Source organism: Bactrocera dorsalis, chromosome 2, assembly GCF_023373825.1.
Source record: "Bactrocera dorsalis isolate Fly_Bdor chromosome 2, ASM2337382v1, whole genome shotgun sequence".
NCBI classification, from domain to species: domain Eukaryota; kingdom Metazoa; phylum Arthropoda; class Insecta; order Diptera; family Tephritidae; genus Bactrocera; species Bactrocera dorsalis.
The window spans coordinates 6,796,567-6,821,735 of NC_064304.1; the positions used below are offsets into that span (position 1 = coordinate 6,796,567).

A 25,169-nucleotide genomic window follows, 5' to 3' on the forward strand; every position below is an offset into this window, starting at 1 on the left:
TGATTTTTAGAATAACTAACTAAATAACATTATACAATATATCATTGTTTAACTATTAAACGATTTATAATTGAAAATTTTAATTGCAAATCTACTCGTTCTTCGCATAAAGCAAACATAAATGTAATGTTTTGACGCATTTAGCGACCTAAAAATGTCGATATGGCATTGCAAATATGTACATACTTACATACGTATGTACGTCAAAGAAATATAAGATAAGTATGTGAGGCGATCATCCATGAGGTCTGTGATAATAGCCTTCATTTCAAGTAATGCATAATTGCACTTTTATAGAACTTGTTCTTACAACAAAATACTCATTTTGTCCTCAATACAAACATGTGTTCAAACAACTTGTTTATGAAGAAAAGTTACTAATATTTTATTATCTTTAAACAATACATTCTTTATTTGCTGATAATAATTCCATATATCTTACAGCACCACGTTGGCGTATTGTTACATTGACTACTACTGTGTTCGGTAGAAGGGAGGATCATAAAGTACTTCTTTTGGTATCAGGAAAATGGGCGTTTATGTGTAGATTACAAAATATTTAGTATACTAAATCTGATATTCAAATATGTGTCAAAAAGTACCCGGAAATTGTAAATAAACCACAAAATATTTAATTATTCATCAGTATTTATTTTGTCGCCTTCAAACTTATCCCCACCAGATGTGATACACTTATGATAACGATTTTCCAATTCTCGAAGCACTTTTCATAAGCACTTTTTGAGATGGCCTTTAGTTCCTTCAGCGACATTTTATTTTATCTCTTTGATCAACTGAAAACGGGTTTCAGTTTGGGCTTCAGTTTGGGGAACAAGAAAAAATCGTACGGGCAAAAATCTGGCGAATACAGTGGTTGACCGATGGTATTCGTTGCATTTTTGGCTTTAAATTCGGTCACAATCGTGGCTCGATACGATGGTGCACTAATCCAAGTTAAAATCCATCAATTATTCTTCCACGTTTCCGGCCATTTTCGATGGATGTTCTCACGGAAACGCTTCAATACGGCCAAATAGAACTCCTTGTCCGTCTGTTCCTCCGGAAAAAAATCATGATGCACTAAACCATAAATACCGAAAAAAACAATAAGTATCACCTTGATTTTTGAACGACTTTTCTGTGTTTTATTTCTGGTTTCGGCTCGTTTTTCCCTCCATTACCACGATTTTTGACTTATTTGCTTGTCAAACTCATAAACCCATATCTCATCGACAGTTATAATGCTTTCTATGAATGTAGGATCAGAATTCGCACGATGAAACAAAATTCAGCTATATCGGGACGAGTCGAGCAAGAGCGCGTTTTATACCAAAAATATCCAGTAAAATCATTCTAACGGACCCGCGAGAGTTGTCTAGCTCTTTTGCCATCCCTCTAACACTTGGCTGATGATTCCTAAGTACCATATCCTTCACTTTTTTAACATTTTCATCAGTTGAAGAGGTCGAAGATCGTCCAGAACGAGGCATCTCTCGACGGTCTTTGAGGACTTGTATTTTTGATGAAACTATGTCCAACCAACAACAAACAATTCGCAACGATTTCGCACACGAAATTATCTTAGTAATACAATATTTGAGACAAAATTCTTTGTTCAACATTTTTATCATTGAAGAAGCTGGAGAAAAGGCACAGTTAAGATATTATTTGTCTAGGCGGTTACCACATGCTAAAATTTTGTTTTTGTGATATTGCTATCCAATAAAATTTCTTTGAGAAGTCTTTAATATTCATACATATGTATGTATAAAGACTATAAGAGGGTAAAGTGTAAATGATCCACTTCTCTAAAACTCCTTCTGCTGTGGTACATCCTCATTTACTTCTTAACTAACTCTGGTTATCAGCAATATACATATGTATGTATATATAAAGATTTAGTAAAAAGAATGTTTATTATTCATTCACTGGAATTTTTTGTGTTGATATATTTATGTAAACATTAAAATAAGATATGTAGTTGCTCTGCGCATTTCAGTCTCGTTTTTGTTTTAGATTTTGCAAGAATCTTATCGTTTAACTCACGAGACTAGTTTCTGCGTATCTTTCCATTTACCCACCGGTGACTATAAACATTAACATTTGTTTGTATGTATGTAGATATTAAATATTCTACCGTTATACTTAAAAAGCTTTTGTAATTACTTCAACGACATGATATAAATGAACTCACGTGCGCGTCACGCCGTGATAAATGCCGAGGTCTCACCATTGTAATCGCACAAATAAATACTAACCAAAAAAGTATTTCTGAAATCTTTACGTTTTACGTTGGTTTCCATTTTCCTCCAGTCGTTGGGTGGTAGTAAATTTTTATTGAGTGCAATTTCTAATCTTTTTATTAGAATATATAAAAATTAAAGAAGTCAACTTGAATAAATATAACAACAATAAGTTTGTTACAATGCATTGGCGGCGCTCATATTTTTCATTTGTTCGTTCTCTTTTTGGCTGTGAAGGCATATGAACTTACTAATATTTACATTTTGTTCATATGTATGACACTTTGACGTAGTGAGATATACTACGTATATATCCACACGAAATTCAATAGATTTGTTAACCTAAGGTTTTTACACATCTTAAGGGGTTACAGCTACTTTGAATTTCAAAAAATCCGATGTACATATGTATATTTGTAAATATTTCCACAAATTTTTAAGTTGATTCGTCAATTATTTTAACCGGACATGAGCGCAGTTGAAAGAATTTTTTAACTTAATGCTATCGGCTCCCAAAATTTTACCTGCTTTTTTTTCGAAACGGTGATGAAAATTTCGATCTTCTTAGATATATTTCGAAAATAATGCTCAAAGGAAATCGTTTTTTTTTTAAATAATTTCAATTTTTTAAGTCACTTTGAAAAGTAAATGTTTTCAGAAAAATTAATTTTTTGAAAAGCCGCTATTTTGACAAAAAAAATGTAAAATTTGGCTTGTCCTTCCATCATTTCATCTATAGTAACAATAAATTGCTTTGGTTTTTGAATCTGAGATAAGTTAGGTTAAGTTAGGCTGGTAGGCCAATGTGCCACTCATAGACCAGTTTTAGTTCTTTGCCATACCAGCTGGAGTTTAGTTACGAATTTTAACAGAAACTGCGACCTCAATATGGATACCTTTACCCATGTATCATACCGTGGGGACACCAGTTGCTGACAGCGTAGTCTTGCCAATGCGGGACAAGTGCCCTAGAGATGCTCCATTATTTCCTTGGTGTCTTGCTCTAGACATTTTCATTTTCTTCTCGATCTCAGAATCTCATCTCAATGTGAATCTAAGATAATTTCGAGCAGAAAAATTTTCCTGACCGCCAGACAACTTCCTTCTGAAGTTTGGTATAGGATCGTGGGAATCCAATAGTTTTTGTATTTCCGATTATTAAAGTACTATAAAATACTTATAAAAAAATTGCTTGTATAAAAAAAAATGTCTAAAACGTTAATGACCCATTCATATTTAACTTTCCTTGCTTTGCTAGACATTTCGTATTTTAACACTAAAGCTAAAAGGTAAAAGGTATACTATATTGAACGCTTTACTTACTTTGTTTCTAAAGAAATGAGAGCTACTCAATAATTTACTTAGCTTTGTTGCGTTTCGCTTCAATATGATCTTATTCATATAAAAGTATACATTGAACCTTTCTGTCAAAGCAAAGCTCTGAAGCAAAGCGAAGCAAAAGTTCTATGTGTTTCAGCCGTTTGAGGAAATAACGCCTTAAATTAGTCGAAAGTTAGTGGAGGCTTCCAGCAAGCAAGCTGAGATAAAGAAATGAGAGCTACTCAATAAGCTGAGATAAAAATACATAAATGAGCAGCTGCCGCTTTCTCGTAGAGTATCTTACAAGTTTCGAAACCTTCGCTATAGTGACTTCTAGTATTGACAAAGACTTTCGAGGACCCTACAAAAAATCGAATGCAATTGATTTATGTATATATATACAATAGTTTCCCATCAACTACAGTACCTACAGCTGACCTTCCAATTAGATATGGTAGCAGAATTAGATGAAATTGGTCTATAGCTTCCTAAACTTCTCATATCACTTTCACGATATAGGTATGTGGAGTCTGGCTGACTTTACACCGTATCCATAAGTCAAAATGTGAGGTTATAGTACATATTGAAATAATAAAAAGATTTAAATTTATTTTTATTTAGTGGTCTATATATTTTATTGTGGGCCAATGAGTACTTTTTAGTACCATTATAAAAATTTGTTTGAAAGAAACTATGATGCTTTCATTACACTTCGCTGCTTTCCTAGAGACGAACTCTTTGGCCTTGAAAATATTCCGTTATGTTTTAAAATTTCCATTTGTATTTTCAAGAGAGAGTAATAATATACCCAAATGTACAAAACAAATGTATCCAAATGTGCAAACAGAGGATTATAAACGTCAATTTCTAAGTAAACACGACAATAAAATAAAATTTTAAATTTCACCGATCTATTCGCTCCACTGTAGGAAAGCTGATTAGAACACAGCTAATCCATTGCTCCAACGTTCTAACGCTCAAACCGCGCTCCGCCAAGACGGCGGGAATGCGCCTTTGCGCGAGCATATTCAACTGTTCGTGTAGCGACACTTTCACGCTGTCGCTGCAGCGTTCTTGCGCTCGTTTATTGTCGTGAACGTTGATAGAGTGTTCTTGTTGTTGTTGCGCTTTTTGTTATTTAAGGTAGCAATATTACGAAATGCTCGCCACGCTCGGCGGGGGTTTGGGCGCAAAGCTTGGCGAATGCCTGTGGGGCGTTAACTTTGCGCAGTGCAGCAGAATTTTGCTAAACTTACTGCCTTTGTTGTTATTGTTATTGTTATTGTTACTGTCGTTGAAGCACTCTAGCGTTTGCGTATGTAGATTGTTGATTGTGTGTACGCGTGTTACGGTTCATCGCAAGTCGACGCTTTGGAATCATAATGATATAACGGCGCCGGTGCTTCGAACAGATCGCAGTAGTCGCTGTGACTCCAGCGAATATATTACGCTCATACGCGGCTAAAGGCCACTGTCAGTTAGGCATTGCAGCGTGCAGCTTGTGTTTGAAAAAAAAAATATATATAAATAACACACGTTATAACGGTGAACGGCATTTGTTTCGATTTGCTTCAGTTAACGCTTAGTTAGCGGCTTACCGTGTGTCGACGCTCAGCTTTTCAATAAATATTCTTGCGCTTGATTTCGATTCAGTTTTTGTTTTTGAAATTACACCTGTGCAACGGTTTGCGCGCTCGTCAACGCATACGATTTCGCTCCCAAACGAGGCTGTGATATTTTTCAGTAGCTTCTTTCTTACAACAAGAGTAGAAGATAGTCAATTAAACTACTCTTACGAGCATACAATTGAGTTCCTTAAACGAAAATGTATAGTCTAAAATTAGTATGCGCGTGTGCCTTGCTGTGTCAATACGCCATGGCGGCCTCGGTGGTGCCACACTCGCCGTTGCAAACAACGAACGCCACGGATCTCGGCGTGGAATTTGTGCCACTGGAGGCATCCACCACCGAGAAGGGGCACAAAGGCGCCGGCGACGCACAACAACCTGAAAAGCGTATTGAAGGTGAGTTGATCGCCGGGAGGCAAGCAATATTAATGTGGAGGCTACTTAAAGAATGCGGGATTGAGAAATGTGTTGCATTTTCAAGTTAACTAGTTGTGAAAATTGCTTGCTTTTGTTTGGTTTTGTTTATTTATAAATTCATTGTTATTTTGAAGCATTGTTTATATGAAAAATGCTCGATGTTGCGGTTGACCTTTGAGTTTTTTCTGATGTTTACATAAATTATTGATGTAAAATTTAAAATTGCAAACAATTGTTATTGTTAGTTCTGTAAAATAAGATTAAAATATTTTGTCGAACAAGTAAAATTTTTAATTTAATTTATTTTTTCTAAATAAAGATAGTAATTTATATTTATAGACCTTCAACTTAAATTCATTTCATGAATTTTTCGTAGATAAAAATTAAAATTAAAATTTATTATTATTTTGTTTACGATTCACTACATCATATTACATATATGTATGTAATAATCAAATTTTAAGCTTTCGCTATGAGATATAACCAATATATAACCATTTATCATAACCATTTTATAACCAAAACTTAAATTTTGTTTCAATATGAGTGATTTCTATTATATCGGGTTTCGTTCGCCTGTAAAAGTGATGTCACGTTATTTTGCATTTTTGGTGACGATTTGTATTTTCTGCTTTGTTCCACTTGCTCTGACAATCTTTGTAGTACTTTTTTCATTTTAATATTTGTAGTATAAATTCTCAAAGTTTAAGTGTTCAAATAGAAATTCCTCGAGTGATAGTCACGTATTTTGTACCGTCACGAATTTTAGTAATTAAACAACGAGAGTTTTTACATCTATATACATTAACTGAACACTTTCTCTGAATAGTTCTTAATACCAGAATATTTTGATTGTTAAAAAAAAATGGAAACGAAATTTATTAATATTTACCTTCAACATTTAAGCTGTTGATTAGATTAGTAACTTATTGATTCTCTATTTCGTTCTGCAATCAATTTTAATCGTCATGGCATTGAATTTATTAAATTTAAAGTACGCTTATGTCGATATCTGCCCATTTCTCAACAATGACCTCTTTTAATTCTTTTACGTTATCAAATTGTAGTTCATATTCGTAAACTTTTGCGGAAAGAATGTTCCAAAGATCCTCAATTGGAGTCAGGTCCGGACTTATAGCTGGCAAATCCAATAACGGGATACTTTTTGACTCGAGAAATTACTTCGTATACCTTGAAACATGTCTTATTGAAATATCCAATCATCGCCTTGAAAGATTTTCGCAAATAATATACTCGTAAGTTCGCTTTCAAGGAGACCCGTATACATTTGTGAATCAATCCGGCCAGTTACAAAGCAAATTGGAGACTTTCCGAGTGAGCTAAAAGCTGTCCATACCATGAGAGAGCAACCGCCATTGTTACGCTTATAGCAAGTCTGTCGGGGATACCATAAATTACGCCAATATTTCTGATTTCCATTTGGGTCATTAAAAAATTAAAGTTTTTCTCTTCATTGAAGATCAATTTTTTAAACTCATTTTCTCAAAACATATATTTTTCGATGTAATGTCGGGTCTTCTTATGCCGTGGTAAAAGCTTTGGAATCCGAAATTTGGCATCATATTTCAAGATTCGGCAATATTATATATTTTTTTTGTCTTCAAAGTAGCTTCCAGCAGACAATTCCGTAAGGGCAATAAAAACACTAAAAGAATTTAAAATGTTGTTGGACTTTAGTATACCATAGTATTTTATGAGAAAACGACAGTCAACCATAAAATTTCAATAAAATCTGCAGCCAACTTTTTCTCTTGAGGTCTTCTCACTTAATACTGCACATTTTATGTTCAAGAGGCATTCGTTATGCAATAAAATTTTAACTAGATCTTAAATATTCGTTAGCCTTTAAATATCTTAAAGCTTGGTTTTCGTGGAAATATTATTGAACAACACTATCTGGGCTGTTTGGTAACGCCGGTCGTGCACACAAGCGTTTTTGTTCGAAAATAAGTTTCCAACAGAACTCACTAAGAGGAAATAATTGATAGCTTATACTTATACTAGTAACTAATTGAAATTTTGACAACACAAACTTGGTTTCTAGATTACGAATTATCAAACTCGAAACGCCAACTGTAAAGATTTTAGAACGAAAACATTGAAAATACGTCAAAAAATATAATAACAAGACGGTCGATTTTTCGAAAATATTCTTAATTGCTTTTTGAAGGTTGTTAAAAGCTTCTAAAAGCACATACAAGTCGACTATAGATGTTTAAATTCTAAGCTTAGAAATATTCAATATTTTTTCAGTCCTTAACATATCTTTTATTGGTCAATATGCAGTCTCTCTAGAGTTTATAACTTTTATGAAATCACAGCGACTTTCGTTATCCGACTTGTAATATTTTCGCATGATCTAATTTTTAGAAAATTTCCAGATTTGTACTTAAGCATTTTAACTTTAAAAACAATTTTTTACCCAATTCATCCGCACTACACTGCCTACAATTTCTTATTGTAGAAAATTCAAATTGCAAACCGTCTTCTGTTTGGTTTGGTTTCAACTGGTTTTGATGAGTTTTCCTACCGCAAAAGATGAAATGCATATTTCCCTATTTTAAAAAAGTTAGTAACTAATTAAAATTCGTATAATTAGCTTTTAGCCTTCCGCGTAGTTGAGTCGTCAGGTCGAACGATTTACGCACTCAATCGAACAAATTGAAAGCGAATACCACAGACAACTCACTCAAAGCAGTTATCACAGGATTTTATAGAAATAGTTGGCATTCGCGCAGCTTCACTAAGCAGAGATATTTAAAGCTATCAAAATACACTCTCACTTTTAGACATACGTACATATGTACACACACACATGCATACGCAGTTAAGTGATCTGTGACTTAAGATATGCATAATTGAAATGAAAGCTTATATAGTACGTACATACGAAGTGCGTTATAAGATCTGCTTCACATATAATGAGTCTAATTAATGAGCTGATTATCTACTAAATAACACGTTGATATGTTTATTACACACTCAAGTGATGCCTAGTTTGTTGTGTGTAAACATGCTAAATCAAGTCGGATAAATGACAAGCTCAGAATCTGAACTTAAAAATTCAGAGTAGGCAAGTTTTTTTACTTTTCTAGTTGATCCTTATAATATTTCATTTTACTTTATGTGGTTAAGCTAGTCTAGTACCCGAATAACTTGGGCCGAAATTTATTGCCACCCTCTATAAACAAATGTGTAAAAACAAATAGAGTTTTTGAAATCTATCATATATGGGTTTTTGACATATGGCTACAACACCCTAAAAATGGTCAGATCGAATGCATGCAGACAATCGATTTAAGCAATTGTATTCCCTTCAAACTCATGATTCTAGCTTGATATACGAGTAATCCGAAAAATATTGGCATTTCACATTTTTTGGAAAAGTTATTACAGGAAGAAATTATAAAGGGTTATCCATTTCGAGGTTCCCTATATTTTTAAAGAAAAAAGCCAGAAATTTCGAATTTAATGGGGAATGTTTAATATCAATTAAAAGAAAATTTTTTGGCATTTATTTTTCAAAGGTTATTTCTTTCAAATGTTGTCCGCTCCTACGTCTCAGATGGTCCATCAGTTGAGTACAATTTTCGATGACTCAAAACTATCATTCTTGACACAAGTTACTTTTCTTTGAGAGTAGATATTTTTGAGGTCTGTAAGATGAAGCAACGAAATAATTGTAAGATGATAAGAATCGTATACGGTGGCGTTAATTTAATTATTGCTCATATAAAAGCGAAGATTTCAGAGATAAATACGTTTAAATAAAAAATTAAAAAAAAAAATCGGGAGTCAAAACGAGGTCAACAGTCGAAATACGCTTAGTACAATTATATTTTAAAATATCTATATACTTGGAAGAAGGCGTAAAATTTAAATAGATGCTTGCACTCAATTTAAGTATGAATTCGTGACTCATTAATCCAATCGATTACACTAGTTAACAGTCATTTTGCGACTGTGATGTCAGGGGCCGTTTCTGGCTAATTTTGGAAATTTGAAATAGGAAGCCTTTACTTTCAAACACGTCGAAATTTCTGTGTTGTAGTCAAGGGTTATTGGAGTCAAACCAAGAACATTCAGTAAAATGACAAAAATAGCTGTACGTGATGGGAAATTTTTTAGCGCAAACTCGTAATCAGAACAGATCAAATACCCCGCAGACCGCTTAGCACATCAGTCGCAAATTTTTCGTTCAAATTTGTTTAGTAATGTGATTTGATTATTCAGAATACTTTGATTCGTAATTAAGAAATTAAACGGAAAACAAGATCACGCGGTGCCAGTTTATTTTTTATAAAATTTTGTGTTCAGCCTGTTCTAAAATAAATAACTTTACACTTAAACAGGTATCTGCAATTATTTGCGCAGTTATCTTCCTTCTGACAGTGTTCGTGTGATTCCCATTGAATATAAAGGGTGATTTTTTAAGAGCTTGATAACTTTTTAAAAAAAAAAAACGCATAAAATTTGCAAAATCTCATCGGTTCTTTATTTGAAACGTTAGATTGGTTCATGACATTTACTTTTTGAAGATAATTTCATTTAAATGTTGACCGCGGCTGCGTCTTAGGTGGTCCATTCGGAAAGTCCAATTTTGGGCAACTTTTTCGAGCATTTCGGCCGGAATAGCCCGAATTTCTTCGGAAATGTTGTCTTCCAAAGCTGGAATAGTTGCTGGCTTATTTCTGTAGACTTTAGACTTGACGTAGCCCCACAAAAAATAGTCTAAAGGCGTTAAATCGCATGATCTTGGTGGCCAACTTACGGGTCCATTTCTTGAGATGAATTGTTGTCCGAAGTTTTCCCTCAAAATGGCCATAGAATCGCGAGCTGTGTGGCATGTAGCGCCATCTTGTTGAAACCACATGTCAACCAAGTTCAGTTCTTCCATTTTTGGCAACAAAAAGTTTGTTAGCATCGAACGATAGCGATCGCCATTCACCGTAACGTTGCGTCCAACAGCATCTTTGAAAAAATACGGTCCAATGATTCCACCAGCGTACAAACCACACCAAACAATGCATTTTTCGGGATGCATTGGCAGTTCTTGAACGGCTTCTGGTTGCTCTTCACCCCAAATGCGGCAATTTTGCTTATTTACGTAGCCATTCAACCAGAAATGAGCCTCATCGCTGAACAAAATTTGTCGCGAAACACATTTCGAACCGAACACTGATTTTGGTAATAAAATTCAATGATTTGCAAGCGTTGCTCGTTAGTAAGTCTATTCATGATGAAATGTCAAAGCATACTGAGCATCTTTCTCTTTGACACCATGTCTGAAATCCCACGTGATCTGTCAAATACTAATGCATGAAAATCCTAACCTCAAAAAAATCACCCGTTATAACATATTTCAGCAATGCAGGCCGACTTTTTTAAGTTCTATGTCGCGTATTCAACCCGCAATTAAGCCAAAACCACGTTCTCTACTTAAATGAGTTCATAGATTCCACTTTGGAATGTATACTGCGGGAGGGGGGGGTGTTGAAGATTAAAATCTGAAAAATGTTGAAACTTTCAAGCAATTTGAAGTTAAACAAAATTTTTTACGGAAGTTATTTATTAGGTCATATTTCAATATGACCGGTGGGAAAAATATTATGCAATTGTCTCAGCGTAAAATGTGTTATAATCATCGCAGCGCCAGTTTCGATGGAAAAGGGTAGGAAATAATAGTATTGATTACAGTGTCAATTAGTGCACTTCTATAGATTTTCTTACGCAATATTTTTTTACACGTGTTTATTGTTGAAGATAAGGGAAAGTATCAATCAAACACTGAACAAAAAAAAAACATGGAAACAAAGCTACTTACTACAAGTGAATTGGAATCAGATAGTGATAGTGAAGAAGAGAAAATTAGAGGACTGAAAAGAAGGAGAGTTTTATTGGCATACGAAAGTGAGACAGATTTAGAGGATCAACACATCGAAAAAGCAGCTGATGGAACAATCTGGGAAGAAATAAACGGTTATCAGTGCATAGTATTTTTAGGGATTTGTCTGGGCCAACATGATATGCTCAACGACCTAAGTATAATGAAAGGAAAAATCAGGTGGAATTTAGGGCATTTTCGGAAATTTTTGGAAAAACATATTTTAAACTCGGCCTTTGCGACGCCGTTACCGGTGACCCCTCGGATAAAAGATGCGCCCGCGTTGGCAGGATAACTCCTTCCATTATCATCTAAAGTCAAAAAAATATGTGTTTGAGTTAAAACCTTAACTTAGAACTTGGACGAAGGAAAAAAACTGAAATTTTGATTTTTGGCAGACATTTTTACAAAAGAAAAAATGAAAATTTCGCAACATTTTTCTTTCAAATAGTTGTAAGCGAAAAAAAATCCTTCTTACAAGTCTTTAAGAATTATGTCTCAAAAACCTGTGTATATATTTATAAAGATCGGTTGAGTAGTTCTCGTAAAATCTTGCCAACCGACTTCAAAAACACAGTTTCGAGAAAAACGCGTTTTAAGATGGCGCACTTAGCCTAGTTAGCCTCGAACTCACAAGTTCTCAAGACTGTATCTCCGAAACTAATACACGAATCAACTTGAAAATTTAGGACAAAATTGACAAAAATTGAGAATTTAATAAGACAATTAAAAAATATATATTTTTTGAAACCCGTAAACCCATGTAACTCCTTAGTTAAGGGAAAATATTTTTTAGGAAGTTCAGTTTGCATGACAGCTATAAGGTATAATGATCCGATCTGAATATTTGGCTCGGATAATGTAGCCTTTCCTTAGACAATTACCCATATCAAATTTCGCGAAGATATCTCGTCACAAAACAAATTTTGCATAGAACTTAATTTTGATCGTTCATTGTGTATGACAGCTATTTTTTTATAGTAGTCCGATATAGGAAGTGAGCAACTTTTCGGTAGGGAAGAGCGTGTGTCAAATTTCAGATCGACATCTCATCGCCATGTTTTCACTAAGTGCTTTCTAATGAAATTTGCATACAATTGAAAACAAAATTGTTTACGAAATGAATGTCAACAACTTCTGTTATAACCAATTAAAAACAAGCGATGAACAAGGCAATATTCGATAAAAATTTGAATTTACGTACTTGTCAGTATCAAGTTACAAGCCTTTTATCTTTTCTATTTACGCAATTGCATTACAAGTTTTCCCTTTTTACATAAACAAATTAACTTTCGATGAAATATTAATTTTATTCAAAGATAATTAAAAAGTAAATAAATTCGCTCATGATAATTGCCACTTATTTTGAATATGCATAACTGCGCTATTTTCAAAAGCCTGACATGAGCATGAGTTGACCTTGAATGAAGGTGCCATTGACAAAAAAATTTTAATATGGTAGCGCTATGTGTTGACAATTATACGCACATACACATATACATATAAATATGTGTATGTATATGAACGTATTTTGCCGGCAACATTTAGCCGCCTGCTCACGTGCCGCTACGGAAACGCCAAAACGAAACGGCTTAACTGTAAATGTGCGAACATATTACCATTACTGATGTGCTAAGAGCTCTAAAAGGCATTTGAGGTGTTCTCATTACGATTTTGAGTACTTCTAGAGCTGGAGCGTTTTCATCCATTGGAACGACATGTCCTAGCTAGCGTAACCGCTGTCTCTTAATTCGTTGAACTATGTCAATGTCGTTGTATATCTCAAACAGCTTTCCATCGAATGCGATATTCGTTGCGGCCAATGCGCAAAGGACCATACATTTTTCGCACAATCTTTCTTTCGAAAACTTGTAACGTCAAGTTTGGTCTTTGTTCTTTAAGAGAGGACTTTACTTCTCAAATCACATAACTCAATTACAAGCAGCAACGTGTCCAACACAAGATTGAGCGCAATGGCTTGACGTATTGCTTTGTTTTAGAAAAAAAATGATTAAATATTTTTATAAAAATTACACATTAGTTTTATATTATAGACCTCAAGCCTTTCAACATTATTTTTGATAATCATTTTCGACTTTTTTCAGTTATGACACTATTCATGTTTCTCTGTACAATGACCTTCCGATTTTTCGTTCGAATAAACAGAGTAATTTGGCTTTTCAATAATTATATAATTTTTTAACAAAATTTTACGTTTTTTCAAAGTATGCCATTTTGTTAAACTTCATTTTTAACAATCGTAGATCATTGTATACCACAGATACTCGTATAGTAACACATTTCTTTCAACAATGGTGAATGACTTAATGACTGCAATAGTGGAGGACTTTTTTAATAAGCTTGGATTTAGGGAATAGCTGTTAATGGTTCTTTTTGTTTATAATCATTTTGCGGCTGCGATGTCAGAGCAGAGCAGAGAAGAGAGAGGCCGAAATGCTTGACAAGCTGGCCGACATAGGCAATGCTCGAAAATTCTACGAAAAGATGCGGCGACTAACAGTAGGTTTTAAGGCCGGAGCATACCGGATTGATACCCAAAGCACACTAAAATTATGCAGGGAACACTTCTCCAGCCTGCTGAATGGCAGTGAAATCATAACACCAGGAGATGGTGAAACCAATTCCTCAATCGATGACGACGGTAGTGAACGAGGATAAGTCAAAATATCTCCTGTCATCAAATAAACAGCCGTCGCGCTGGCTCCCACGTTACTGTTGACAGTCATAACTACGATGTCGTAGATAATTTTGTCTATCTTGGAACCAGTATTAACACCAACAACAACGTCAGCTTTGAGATCGAACGCAGAATAGCTCTTGCCAACAGGTGCTACTTCGGACTGAGTGGGCAATTGAGAAGTAAAGTCCTCTCTCGAAGAACAAAGACCAAACTCGATGTTACGAGTTTTCGAAAGAAAGATTGTGCGATAAATGTATGGTCCTTTGCGCATTGGCCGCAACGAATATCGCATTCGCTGGAACGATGAGCTGTTTGAGATATACAACGACATTGACATAGTTCAACGAATTAAGAGACAGCGGTTACGCTGGCTAGGACATGTCGTTCCAATGGATGAAAACGCTCCAGCTCTAGAAGTACTCAAAATCGTAATGAGAACACCTCAAATGCCTTTTAGAGCTCTTAGCACATCAGTCGCCAATTTTTCCTTCAGATTTGATGAGTAGTGTTATTACTATATACATACATACATCCTTAAAATCTTAAAGCATTTTATGCAATCATTTTCTTTAAAAAAGTTCCAACGATTACCATTTTTTGAAGCGGTCACATTAGGTGTACGTTGTAAAAGTCAAAAACGTGCAGTTTCGACTTATGTGCTTTTGTAAAATACGCTTCTGCTTAGAGTTCATATTTTTGGAGGTTAAGCAATTGCTTTACTATACTTATATGGTTCAAATTATACTATTTTTCATAACATATACATATGTACAATATAATATATGTGTATGTATGCATGTGTATATGTGTCTAGAAATTAGTTACTAGTCGCAAAGAATACGGTTCTTGTACTTATTTCTTCCTTCTATGATCAGAATGCAAAACTCTTCAAGCGAAAGAGTAAGTTTTTGTTAAATACCAATATTGTATTGATAATTGAAATGCATAGTGGTTAACCCTCGTAAAAAATATACGCAAATGAAAGTATTAGCAAGGTTAGTAAGGTATTAGATTAATTCAGGGTGCCAATTTAGCGTAATTATTTCGTATTACACACATACATAGATACTTGTAGCATTAAATATCAAACTGATTTCAATTTAATTTAGTTATTATGATCTAATTCTAACTGAAATTGAACAATAAGGGGATCACCCTGTCGGGACTACTAGTTAGATAATTTTAGAGCCCATGCAACATCATATTACCTTATTTGGGAATAGTATGATTGACTTTATTTACATATTGTATTATATAACCCATTTTATCTATTTTTTTAAATTAAAAAATATTTACCTTTTATCATTAAATTTCTTCAACCAATTTAGACGCCGCTTTTTGGCATGAAATCGGCATGAAACAGCTTCGAAAAGCGATGAAGATTGCCAAAAAATCGGGTGAATCGGCGCGGAAAGCCAAAAATATAATCGTGTTCGTTGGCGATGGCATGGGTCTAACAACAATAACTGCTGGACGCATTTTCAAAGGACAATATTTGAAGCACGGCTTTGGTGAAGAGGAAATGTTGGCGTTCGATGAGTTTCCTTACACCGGTTTGGCCAAGGTTAGTTGAACCAAATAAATCTAACCTCAATGTTTGCAAATATAATGCTTTTCAGACCTACAATGTGGACAAACAAGTACCGGATTCGGCTGGCACTGCAACAGCGATGTTTTGCGGTATCAAAACTGACTATGGCGCCATTGGTATGGATATGCGACGTTCTAAGGTGGATGCCAACCAGGGTCGATTGAAGTCCATAATGGACTGGGCACAAACGGAGGGTAAGCGCACCGGCATTGTAACCACAACACGCATAACACACGCCACACCGGCATCCACGTATGCACGCATCTACCATCGTGACTGGGAGTGCGACACCAAGGTGCCGGCCGAATCCGTTGGAAAGCATGTTGATATTGCGCGACAATTGGTAGAAAATGCGCCAGGTAATAAGTTTAATGTGATAATGGGTGGTGGTCTTTCGCCAATGGGTGCGCTGCGCGCAAATGAGCCGAACACTGTGCGCTTTCAAGGCGACACCGAAGAAGTGTGTGCACGAGGTGATGGTCGCAACCTTGTTGAGGAATGGCTGAAACTTGGCAAAAATGAATCACGCGTATTTGTGCAGTCACAAGCGGAATTAAGTAAGATAAACTTTGAGAAAACGGATCATTTGTTGGGTCTCTTCCGCAACAACCACATCACTTACTCCATTGCACGACAAGAAGGTGAGCCCTCGCTAAAGGAAATGACCGAGGCGGCCATACGCGTGCTACAGCGAGCAGATAATCCGAAGGTATAAAAAATAATGTTCATTTAGTATACATTTTTAATTGTTAATCTTATGTTAGGGCTTTATGCTGATGGTGGAAGGTGGGCGCATCGATCAAGCCCATCATCAGAATTACGCACGCGCTGCTATGCGTGAGGTGCTAGAGTTCGATATGGCGGTCCAAGCAGCGTTGGATCTCACAGATGATGAAGAAACTTTAATTCTAGTAACTGCTGATCATTCACACTCGGTCACACTGAATGGCTATCCAAAGCGTGGAGCCGACATTCTCGGTTTTGCTAACAAGACCACCGAACGTGTAGTGTACGAGACAATATCTTATGCCAATGGCCCTGGCTATTATGATCATTTGGCGAACGATAGCGTCGGTGCAGCGGGTGCTGAAGTTTGGCTGCCACTTGAGAAATTCACAGCTCTGCAGCGCATGTCGCCCACATATCGTCATCGAGCCACTTTGCCATTGGAAGACGAGACCCACGGTGGTGAGGATGTTATAGTGTTTGCAAATGGACCTGGAGCGAATATGGTTCGTGGCGTTTTCGAGCAGAATTATCTAGCTTACGTCATGAGTTATGCCGGTTGCATGGGCCCTGCTAAAGATGCGGACGATAGTTGTAAGACGGTGCTGAAACATAGCACAAGTGGCTCAAGTCAAGTGGCCCAACATAGTTTTCTCTTTTTGTTTACATTATTTTTGTTGAGGTCATTCTATTCCTAAAGTGAATTAAATTAAATAAAAAAAAGTTGTTATGTTATTAGTGATATACTGTTATTTTGAAATATACATTGCGATGTTATGTGTATATCACTTTCCTCTAACCCCATCGACAAATTGGACTAACATTGTTAAATTTTTTTCTAGAAGTCATAAGTGTAATTTAAGGTAATCGTTTTAAGATGTAAAATACATAAATAAAAGTTGATCATGTGAGAGTATACTGAGCGTCTTTTACTTTTGGACTCCACATAAAAACAATATACCCTTCACAATTAAAAAAAGATTCCTTACAAGAACTTGATTTGGTTCGGATATCGACTCGCTCGACACAGATGTCACGCTGATCATTTATATACACATTTTACATTTCCTCTGATTGTCGAAACTTCGTCGCAAATTCAATACACACCGCTGAGGGTATAATTAGTTAACACATTTACAAAAGCGGTTTATGTCTCCAAATTATAATTTACTTTCGTTCTTCATAAGCGATACATTATGTTCAGCAGAAGTTTAACTTTCATTTACTTTATACCTTTAAACTTATTTTACTGCAAATTAAATTTCAAAAAACCGGCTAGCACAGTGATTTCTTTACAGCACATTTTTCGATTAACCACTAAATCAAGTATAAGGCGGCGCACATTTAAGCTGCTTTAGCAATTGGTTTCGCATCCTCAGCATCAAGTTTCTTGATACGGTTTAAGTTAATGCATTCTCTGAAAGCTGCAACTTCTTCGGAACACTTCAAGGTTTGGCCAGGATTTGCGCGATAACAAGCGATGACTTGTGCCTTGAGGTCCTGACACGGTGGTAATTGGTGTACAGGCGAAGCTGTAGCAAAGCGCTGACGAACATCCTCAAGGGCTGAGGAGTATTCTTTTTCCATGATTGTGTTCGTTTTCTTAAGTGTCTGTTCAAGCTCATCCAAACGCTGACGCCACATCGCATCATTTTGCGTAAGTTCGGCCTCCTTTTGACGCACCATATCAGCTGCTGTTATTGTTGTGCCGCTTGGAGCAACGTAAACTGTCTGAGTTGCAGGTGCTTGGTAAACAACGGTTGGTGGCACTACAGCTGGTGGTGGTGTTGCCGGCTTAACGGGAATTGGGCGAACATCTTTAACTGGAGGAGTTGGTGCCGCTTCTGTCGCAGCACTTTCTTTTGCTAAAAACAAAATTAATATTACAAAATAATTCCAGTGTTAATTTTCATAAAATAGCAACAAAAATTGAATGGACAGTGTCACTGTTGCATAACAAATGCCAATAAGATTCAAGCAGATAACTAATGAATTATTGGTGTTTTTAGGGTTAACCTGCTTACTTTTCGTTAGGAAATCAATTTGTATTGTATATACCTTGTTTGTTTATGCCTTTCTTTAAACGTTGCACAACCTCGTCGGATATGTCGATAACTCCAGGGTTCGGGTTGTCCATCGACACTGAGCGTGGTTCAGTTGAGTGTGCCGCTCCCATTTCAGTAATTTTTTCGACAGTGACACTAAGAGTTCTGTAATTGTATATTGTAGAGATTAGTTACTTTTATTGCTCTAGGATATCTATAAGTATATATGATTTCAACATACAGTTCCAAAATTCGCTACCACAAATAAAAAAACCAAAACCTCAACGAACACACGCACGGCGGAACGTCATAATCAGCTGTTCTTACTGTCCATGCCGTATTAAGAAAATGTTACTATATTATTTCAGTTGTATCAATCAAATTATTTGTTCTTTCCTTTTGAAAAATATAATTTTTATAATTGAAAATAAAAATTTTATGGTTTAATGATTACGTATCTATAAGTTAAATTGGCTTTAATAATATTATATGTACTATTTAATTTATTAATAAAAACCTAAGAATGCGAGTATATGAGTTACTTAATGACAAATTGACTAATACATATAACCAAAGCTCTTCTGTTGTACCGAGAGTATGCCATACCTTCCAATTAAATTCTTTCTTGGAGTTTCAGCGGCGTGGATTGCTTCAACAAGTAAGCGATATTTCAAAACAAACTGGTTTAGAACTGCGGCAACTCTAGGTAACAACTGGTTCTAAATTATTTGGCATGCATACACACTGCTCTGTTCCATTCCACCACATTTTTCCTTTTTATGGCACTAATTGTTTTGTAGTTACCGCGTATTTATGTTCAATTTGTTTTTTAAATCGAATTTCACCAATAATTCTTCCAATATTAGTATTATGATCTTTATATAATTGAATTTCGCGCAAAAATATATGAGAATGGAAGGAACTCCTAGATTGAAAAAGAGAGGATCGCTTACTTTGGGACGACATTACAAAAGAGATGGTATGTTGATATTATATAGAACAAAAGTTATAGAAAATACAAACTGAAACTACGTATGTACATATATGTATGTATTTTTATTTTTTTCTCCCAGCGTCTCCAAATATTTTACAAGGAAAAATGCGTTCATCTTCAATTAATAGCATCGATAATAACAATGATGACATTGACAAACTTTTAAGAACACCTAAAACGCCTTCAATTACTTCATTAAGTTCTGATGGAGGCATCGAATGTACACCGCCACACAAGAAATTCAATTTGGATGACAGTGTGGAATATTCTCCCAAATGCTTCGATAATAGTTTTTCACCCGGCGGTTTGCTATCACAGACACTTTCTTCAAATAGTCCTGAAGTCGGTTGGAAATGGGGCCGTCGTTCCACCGATGATCCAGCAGAAACTGCCACACCAGATTCTGCTTATGCAGCAGATAGCAGTTTTACTTCAGCGGGGTCTAGTAGCAAAGATGTAATTAGCAGATTAGGACGATTTCGTAGCGATTCTAATGCTCAGCGGTTTGCTTATGAAATGCGAAAGGAAGAACAGCGGCGTAAACTGGAAATACAAATGCGACGAGCAGAAAAGCTACGAGCAGATGAATTATTAAAACAGCGTTGCGCAAAGCTACAGGAGCAATTACGAGAAGCAGAGAAACGACGCAAGCAGGAAAGGGAAAAAAAGTTAGAAATACAAGAACAACTTCGAAGAGAAGAAGAAAACAAGAAATTTTTGGAAGCAACCGCAGAATCGGAGTCCATCGCAGAATTAGCTGAAATAAATGATATATTCGCAAATGCAAACGATACTTTAGATGACTTCTTCAATGACTCAGATTCTGATGATTTGCTACTTGAAGCCACGCAACAGGTCGAATCAAAAATAATAGAACAAACACAGAAGCCAGAAATTAAAACAACGATAACTTCCACAACAACAACTTCAGTGGCAAATGATTCAATACAAACAAATACTAAGGCACTAAACGGAGAGAACACGTCAACAATTCCAAATTGTGAAGAAAAGCGTTCGTCTCTTTATATGAAGTTTTTGGAGGATGACACGCAAGATGATTGGCTCTTTTCACTCGATGATGAAATTTTGCAAGCAACACAACAAACAAAGCCACGTACCTCGCTGCAACGACACAATTCCATGCCGACTAATACAACTAATCCTTCGATGACTTCAACTATTGGCGGTGCCGGAGCGTCTAAAAGAATCTCAACAATTACCTCTTATGCGTTACAAACTTCTTCGAGTACGGCATGTAGTAAAGCAGTTTCTTCGCCGAAAATCAAACGTCATTCAAGTTCAACAGCCCTCCGGCCCTCTACAAGTGCTGCCTCCGGTTGTAAGTAGATTATCTTTTCTTAAAACTCTTGTATGTTTGTATTCATATTAAGCATAGTCGTATTGCATTACATCCTTTAAGGCACAATTTACATTAAATGTAAAGTGCGAGAGGAACTCAAAATATCCCAAAAAACTTGGCACAGAGCATATCCCAAATAACTTAGCTCGCCTCTTTGTTGAAGCTTTCAATAGTGAACACAGTAAATTATATATTTTTTGTTTTATTTTTTATCATCATAGATCGTGGTCGCCAGCCCTATAACAAGAAGTAAAATGGCCACAAATATAACCGGAGCGGTGTCGATTGTCATGTTTTTATGTATCGGGTAAAAATCAACAATCTAGCAATTAATGAAGGAAATATAAAATATTATTATTTTTTTAGTTCGGATTACATATGCATAGTATATGTTTATGAAAAATCCGAAATCTAATTATTTATCATTCATTTACTATGCCTTCATTTCACCTTCAAGTGAAAATAATCATCTAGCTCTAGTATTATATAACACAAGCAAATGTACATATGCCTTGGTGATTTTGTGTAAATGTGATACAAAACAATGATGCTTATTGGTTCATCAGTATGTATACGGAATAAATATAATTCATGATTGCATAAGCAAATAATTAAGTTATGATAAACATCTACATAGATGGAAGTTATGTTCTGTGTGAACTAGTGATTGTAGGGTGCTGTTGAAAAATTTTTGATAGCGTTAACTAATTGAAAGAGATTGTGAGAAAAATAAAAAACTACCTGTTAAGCCATAGTAATAATCAACTAAGTATTATAGTATTTTATTTTGTTTTGTTTTATGTATAATAATAACAAATACTCTATTAATTAGAGTTTTCAACTGAAATCCGTTGCTCACATGCAAAAAATTAGTTGCTTAGTTGTTTAGTTTATAATTAATATGTTAGAAATCCTTGATAATGCCGACTTTTGACATTTCCGAACTGATTGTCAAGTTAAGTCACAAGCATGTAGCTCATAAAGTTAACTATAGAAGCTTATACTTTCGGCTTGTTCCTCATAATCTTCCTTATATTTAAGAGCTTCCTCATAACAGTAAATTCATTCATCGCTAATATTTCATTTATGCTGAAAATCATTTATTTTTATAAACTAGTTGTATTTAAGCATGTGAACAAACTTTTTTTTATTAAAATTTATATTTTTATAAGTAATTATAAAACTATCTAACAAAATATCAATTAATGAATGCAAAGTTTCAGGCTTTAAATCACAATATTTTTATTTCTCAAAATAATTAAAATATTTTTTGTTTTTATGAAAATAAATATACTAAATGATGCCTATATGTACATTCTTAAAAGATTTTCTGTTAGTACACAACAGCGGTTAGCAGTTTCTTCAATCCAATACCTTCTCCACATGGTATTTTCAACAACACTTAGAAGCCTCCTTCCTATACGATTTTAAGTTCCTTTTATAGGTGAGGCTGCATTCAATGAATATACATACGAGTACATATGTATTTCTCGGATTTTTTTCGTGATTTTAGTAGTTCTCTGTGTTCTCTAAGTAGTCTTTCGTTGTTGTTGTTGTTGTAGCAGAATTATGCCGCCTTGACAATCCTTGGCCGGATAAAAATCCGGGTCCGTTCCGGTTACGTAGACCCGATTATCTGTTCTTCTGCACCGTTGAAATCTACTGGTCATTGATGAAAGAAGAATGCTAGAAGAACGATCCAATTATAAGCTCTCTCATAGTGCGCAAGACCGTAAAACCTGATGCCATGTAGTATGACTTTATTTCGAGAGCAGATATAGTCACTTGTTGTTGTTTTAGCCGCAAAAAACATTAATCAAGTAATTTCGAGGAATGGTGTCGAGTTGACAGTCCTTAGCCAGATAATAACACGGGTCCGATCTGGTTACTTAGACGACATAAAACAATACGCCGATTAGACTTTGGATGCAACAAATTTCAGACATGCACTGACTGCCATTCACAGTGGAAGCATTAACACCTTTGCCGATTCCTCTTCAGTGAATGGCGTACTTGGAGTCAAACCATCACCCATTGCAGACGAAGAGCTGGAGATGCTGAGAATCGACCCTGACATATCAAATATATGTATGTCTGAGCCCTTTGCATTCCCTGCTAACCCTACACATCTGATATCCCGCTCCTTATTGACAACTTATCTAATCCTTACCATCCTAAAGGTTTACTTTCATCTTTGCGTTCCAAAAACTTGAAAACTTGATTTTTGGTTGATTTGTCCTCCTTTTCTGCCAGTCATAGTCGCAAATACATATGTATATGAGATGTTTATTGTGTTGATTGATTACAGAATTTCTCTAGTCTCGATTCTTGCTAGTTGCAAGATCGGAAAATATTCGGTTGCACCCGAACTTAGCCCTTACTTACTTGTTTTTGTTTGGTTTTCTCTAAACAGAAAAGTTTACCTCACCGTCTGACATATTTTGTCGGACGTCCTCCAAAAGATCGGAAATCCAAAATTTTTCAAAATGAACTTCCGATTATTAAAGTGCATCTAATTCTCTAAATGTACATTATTTTATTAATTATACTATAATTTTTAAAATGCTTTTTCAAAAAAATCCACAAAAAATATATACATTGCGACAAAAAGTACCCGAAAATTGTTCAATATTTATTTTGTCGCCTGTATAGTAATGCCCAGCAGATGTAATACACTTAAGCTAACGATTTTTCCAGTCCTCAAAACACTTTGCATAAGCACTTTTTGGGATAGCCTTCAGCTCCTTCCGCGAATTTCGTTTTATCTCTTCGATCGACTGAAAACGGGTTCCACGGAGCGCCAATTTCAGTTTGGAGCATAAGAAAAAATCATATGCAGCCAAGTCTGTTGAATACGGTGGTTGACCGATGACATACATTGCGTTTTTGGACCAAGGAAACCAGTTTACGGTGCTCTTTTTGAAAAAAAAATCAGATTTATTCATATATTAATTCACTTTTTTATTATTTTCATCAGTGGAAGAGGACGAAGTTCGACCAGAACGAGTCTTTGACCGTCTTTGAAGGCTTTATACTACTCGTAGGCTTGTGTTTTTGATAAACCCAATTCACCTTAAGCCTTTTTCGACATGCACAACGATTCCGGACACGAAATTTGGTTAGAAATACAAAATTTGAGATAAATTCTTTGTTCGGTGATTTTATCCATTGTAAAAATCGGTACACACTACTGAGGTGGGTCAACTTAAGCACTAGGCGTACGTCAGTCTGCACAATAGAGGAGACTTAAATGTCTTATCCCTCCCACAAAGTAATACTTAGCCGTTGGTTCCGTGGGAGAGTCTTGAGTTGGGAGTAGGATAGGTTTAGCGGATTAAAGTTCCGCACTCCGGCTTAACTTAAGCAGCTGCTATTAACAAACTGGTTGATAGGTCGCGCTTACATACATATACATATGTATGTATTTGGCATAATAAATAAGGACAGTCCTACCAACTTAGCAAAATATATTTTTTGGAAATATCATTTACCCGGGGGAATTTTATTACTATTTCCGGGTGCTTTTTTGTCACAATGTAAAAACTCAATTGAATATTAATTTTTGTTTAAATATAAAATAACTGTTTCTTTTCCAGTGCAGCAACTACATGAATACCATTTGGGCCATTGCAAAAGACTTTTGCGTAGAATTCTAAGAAATCAAGAGCTCAAGCTACGATCGTGTCGATGCAAGTCGGTTGGCTTTCGTTGAGTGCAATATTTTCGTTGATAATTTTACAATAATTGTTCCATTTTATAAAAGCTTTAGCATTTTTCTTGTTATTTTATTGTTGTTACTTGCTTTTATTCCAAGTTTTAGCTTTCATACTGATCTTTTGCTTATTCTTGTTGTTGTTTTTTTTTCTTTTACAGTAGTGCACATTCATCTTGTTTGCTTTTACAGCCCTTTACATTGTTCCTTTACTTATATTGGTGTAATATGTACATGTACATATGTACATATATCGTATGCGCCTTGTTGTTTTTGTTTTTATAGTATGCCATATTCATTTTGTTGTTGTTTTTTTACAGCACGTCATATTCATCTTGTTCCACCATTATGTTAATGCTTTTATTGTTGTTGCTTTCTAATCACCGTTAAAATAAACTGTTAATTATGCATAAATTGGTTTATTTCGTTGAAGTTTATTTGTAACTGTCACTAAATAACGGTGCGCACTGCGCATGCCCCATTATTGTTTTTATTATTGTTTGTTGTTGTGCACTCCATCATTGGCC

General features: G+C 35.3%; 3 protein-coding genes across 3 annotated transcripts; 2 read left to right on the forward strand and 1 right to left on the reverse strand.

The window, feature by feature from the left end:
- Positions 1 to 4,972: 4,972 nt before the first annotated feature.
- Positions 4,973 to 17,449, forward strand: LOC105227008 (alkaline phosphatase 4). Its single transcript, XM_011206153.4, has 4 exons — positions 4,973 to 5,587; positions 15,543 to 15,778; positions 15,834 to 16,514; positions 16,570 to 17,449. Exons 1-4 carry the CDS (start codon positions 5,389 to 5,391, stop codon positions 17,227 to 17,229), a joined length of 1,776 nt encoding a protein of 591 aa, XP_011204455.1. The 5' UTR covers positions 4,973 to 5,388; the 3' UTR covers positions 17,230 to 17,449.
- Positions 17,450 to 17,677: 228 nt separating this feature from the next.
- Positions 17,678 to 18,961, reverse strand: LOC105227007 (uncharacterized). The gene is made up of 3 exons (XM_011206152.4): positions 18,818 to 18,961; positions 18,590 to 18,741; positions 17,678 to 18,396 (listed from the first exon to the last, which is right to left on the reverse strand). The coding sequence occupies exons 2-3, from the start codon at positions 18,705 to 18,707 to the stop codon at positions 17,876 to 17,878; spliced, it is 639 nt and encodes a 212-aa protein (XP_011204454.1). The 5' UTR covers positions 18,708 to 18,741; positions 18,818 to 18,961; the 3' UTR covers positions 17,678 to 17,875.
- A 380-nt stretch (positions 18,962 to 19,341) lies between these two features.
- Positions 19,342 to 22,222, forward strand: LOC105227006 (uncharacterized). The gene is made up of 3 exons (XM_049449415.1): positions 19,342 to 19,555; positions 19,650 to 20,909; positions 21,152 to 22,222. Exons 1-3 carry the CDS (start codon positions 19,483 to 19,485, stop codon positions 21,181 to 21,183), a joined length of 1,365 nt encoding a protein of 454 aa, XP_049305372.1. The 5' UTR covers positions 19,342 to 19,482; the 3' UTR covers positions 21,184 to 22,222.
- Positions 22,223 to 25,169: the final 2,947 nt, after the last annotated feature.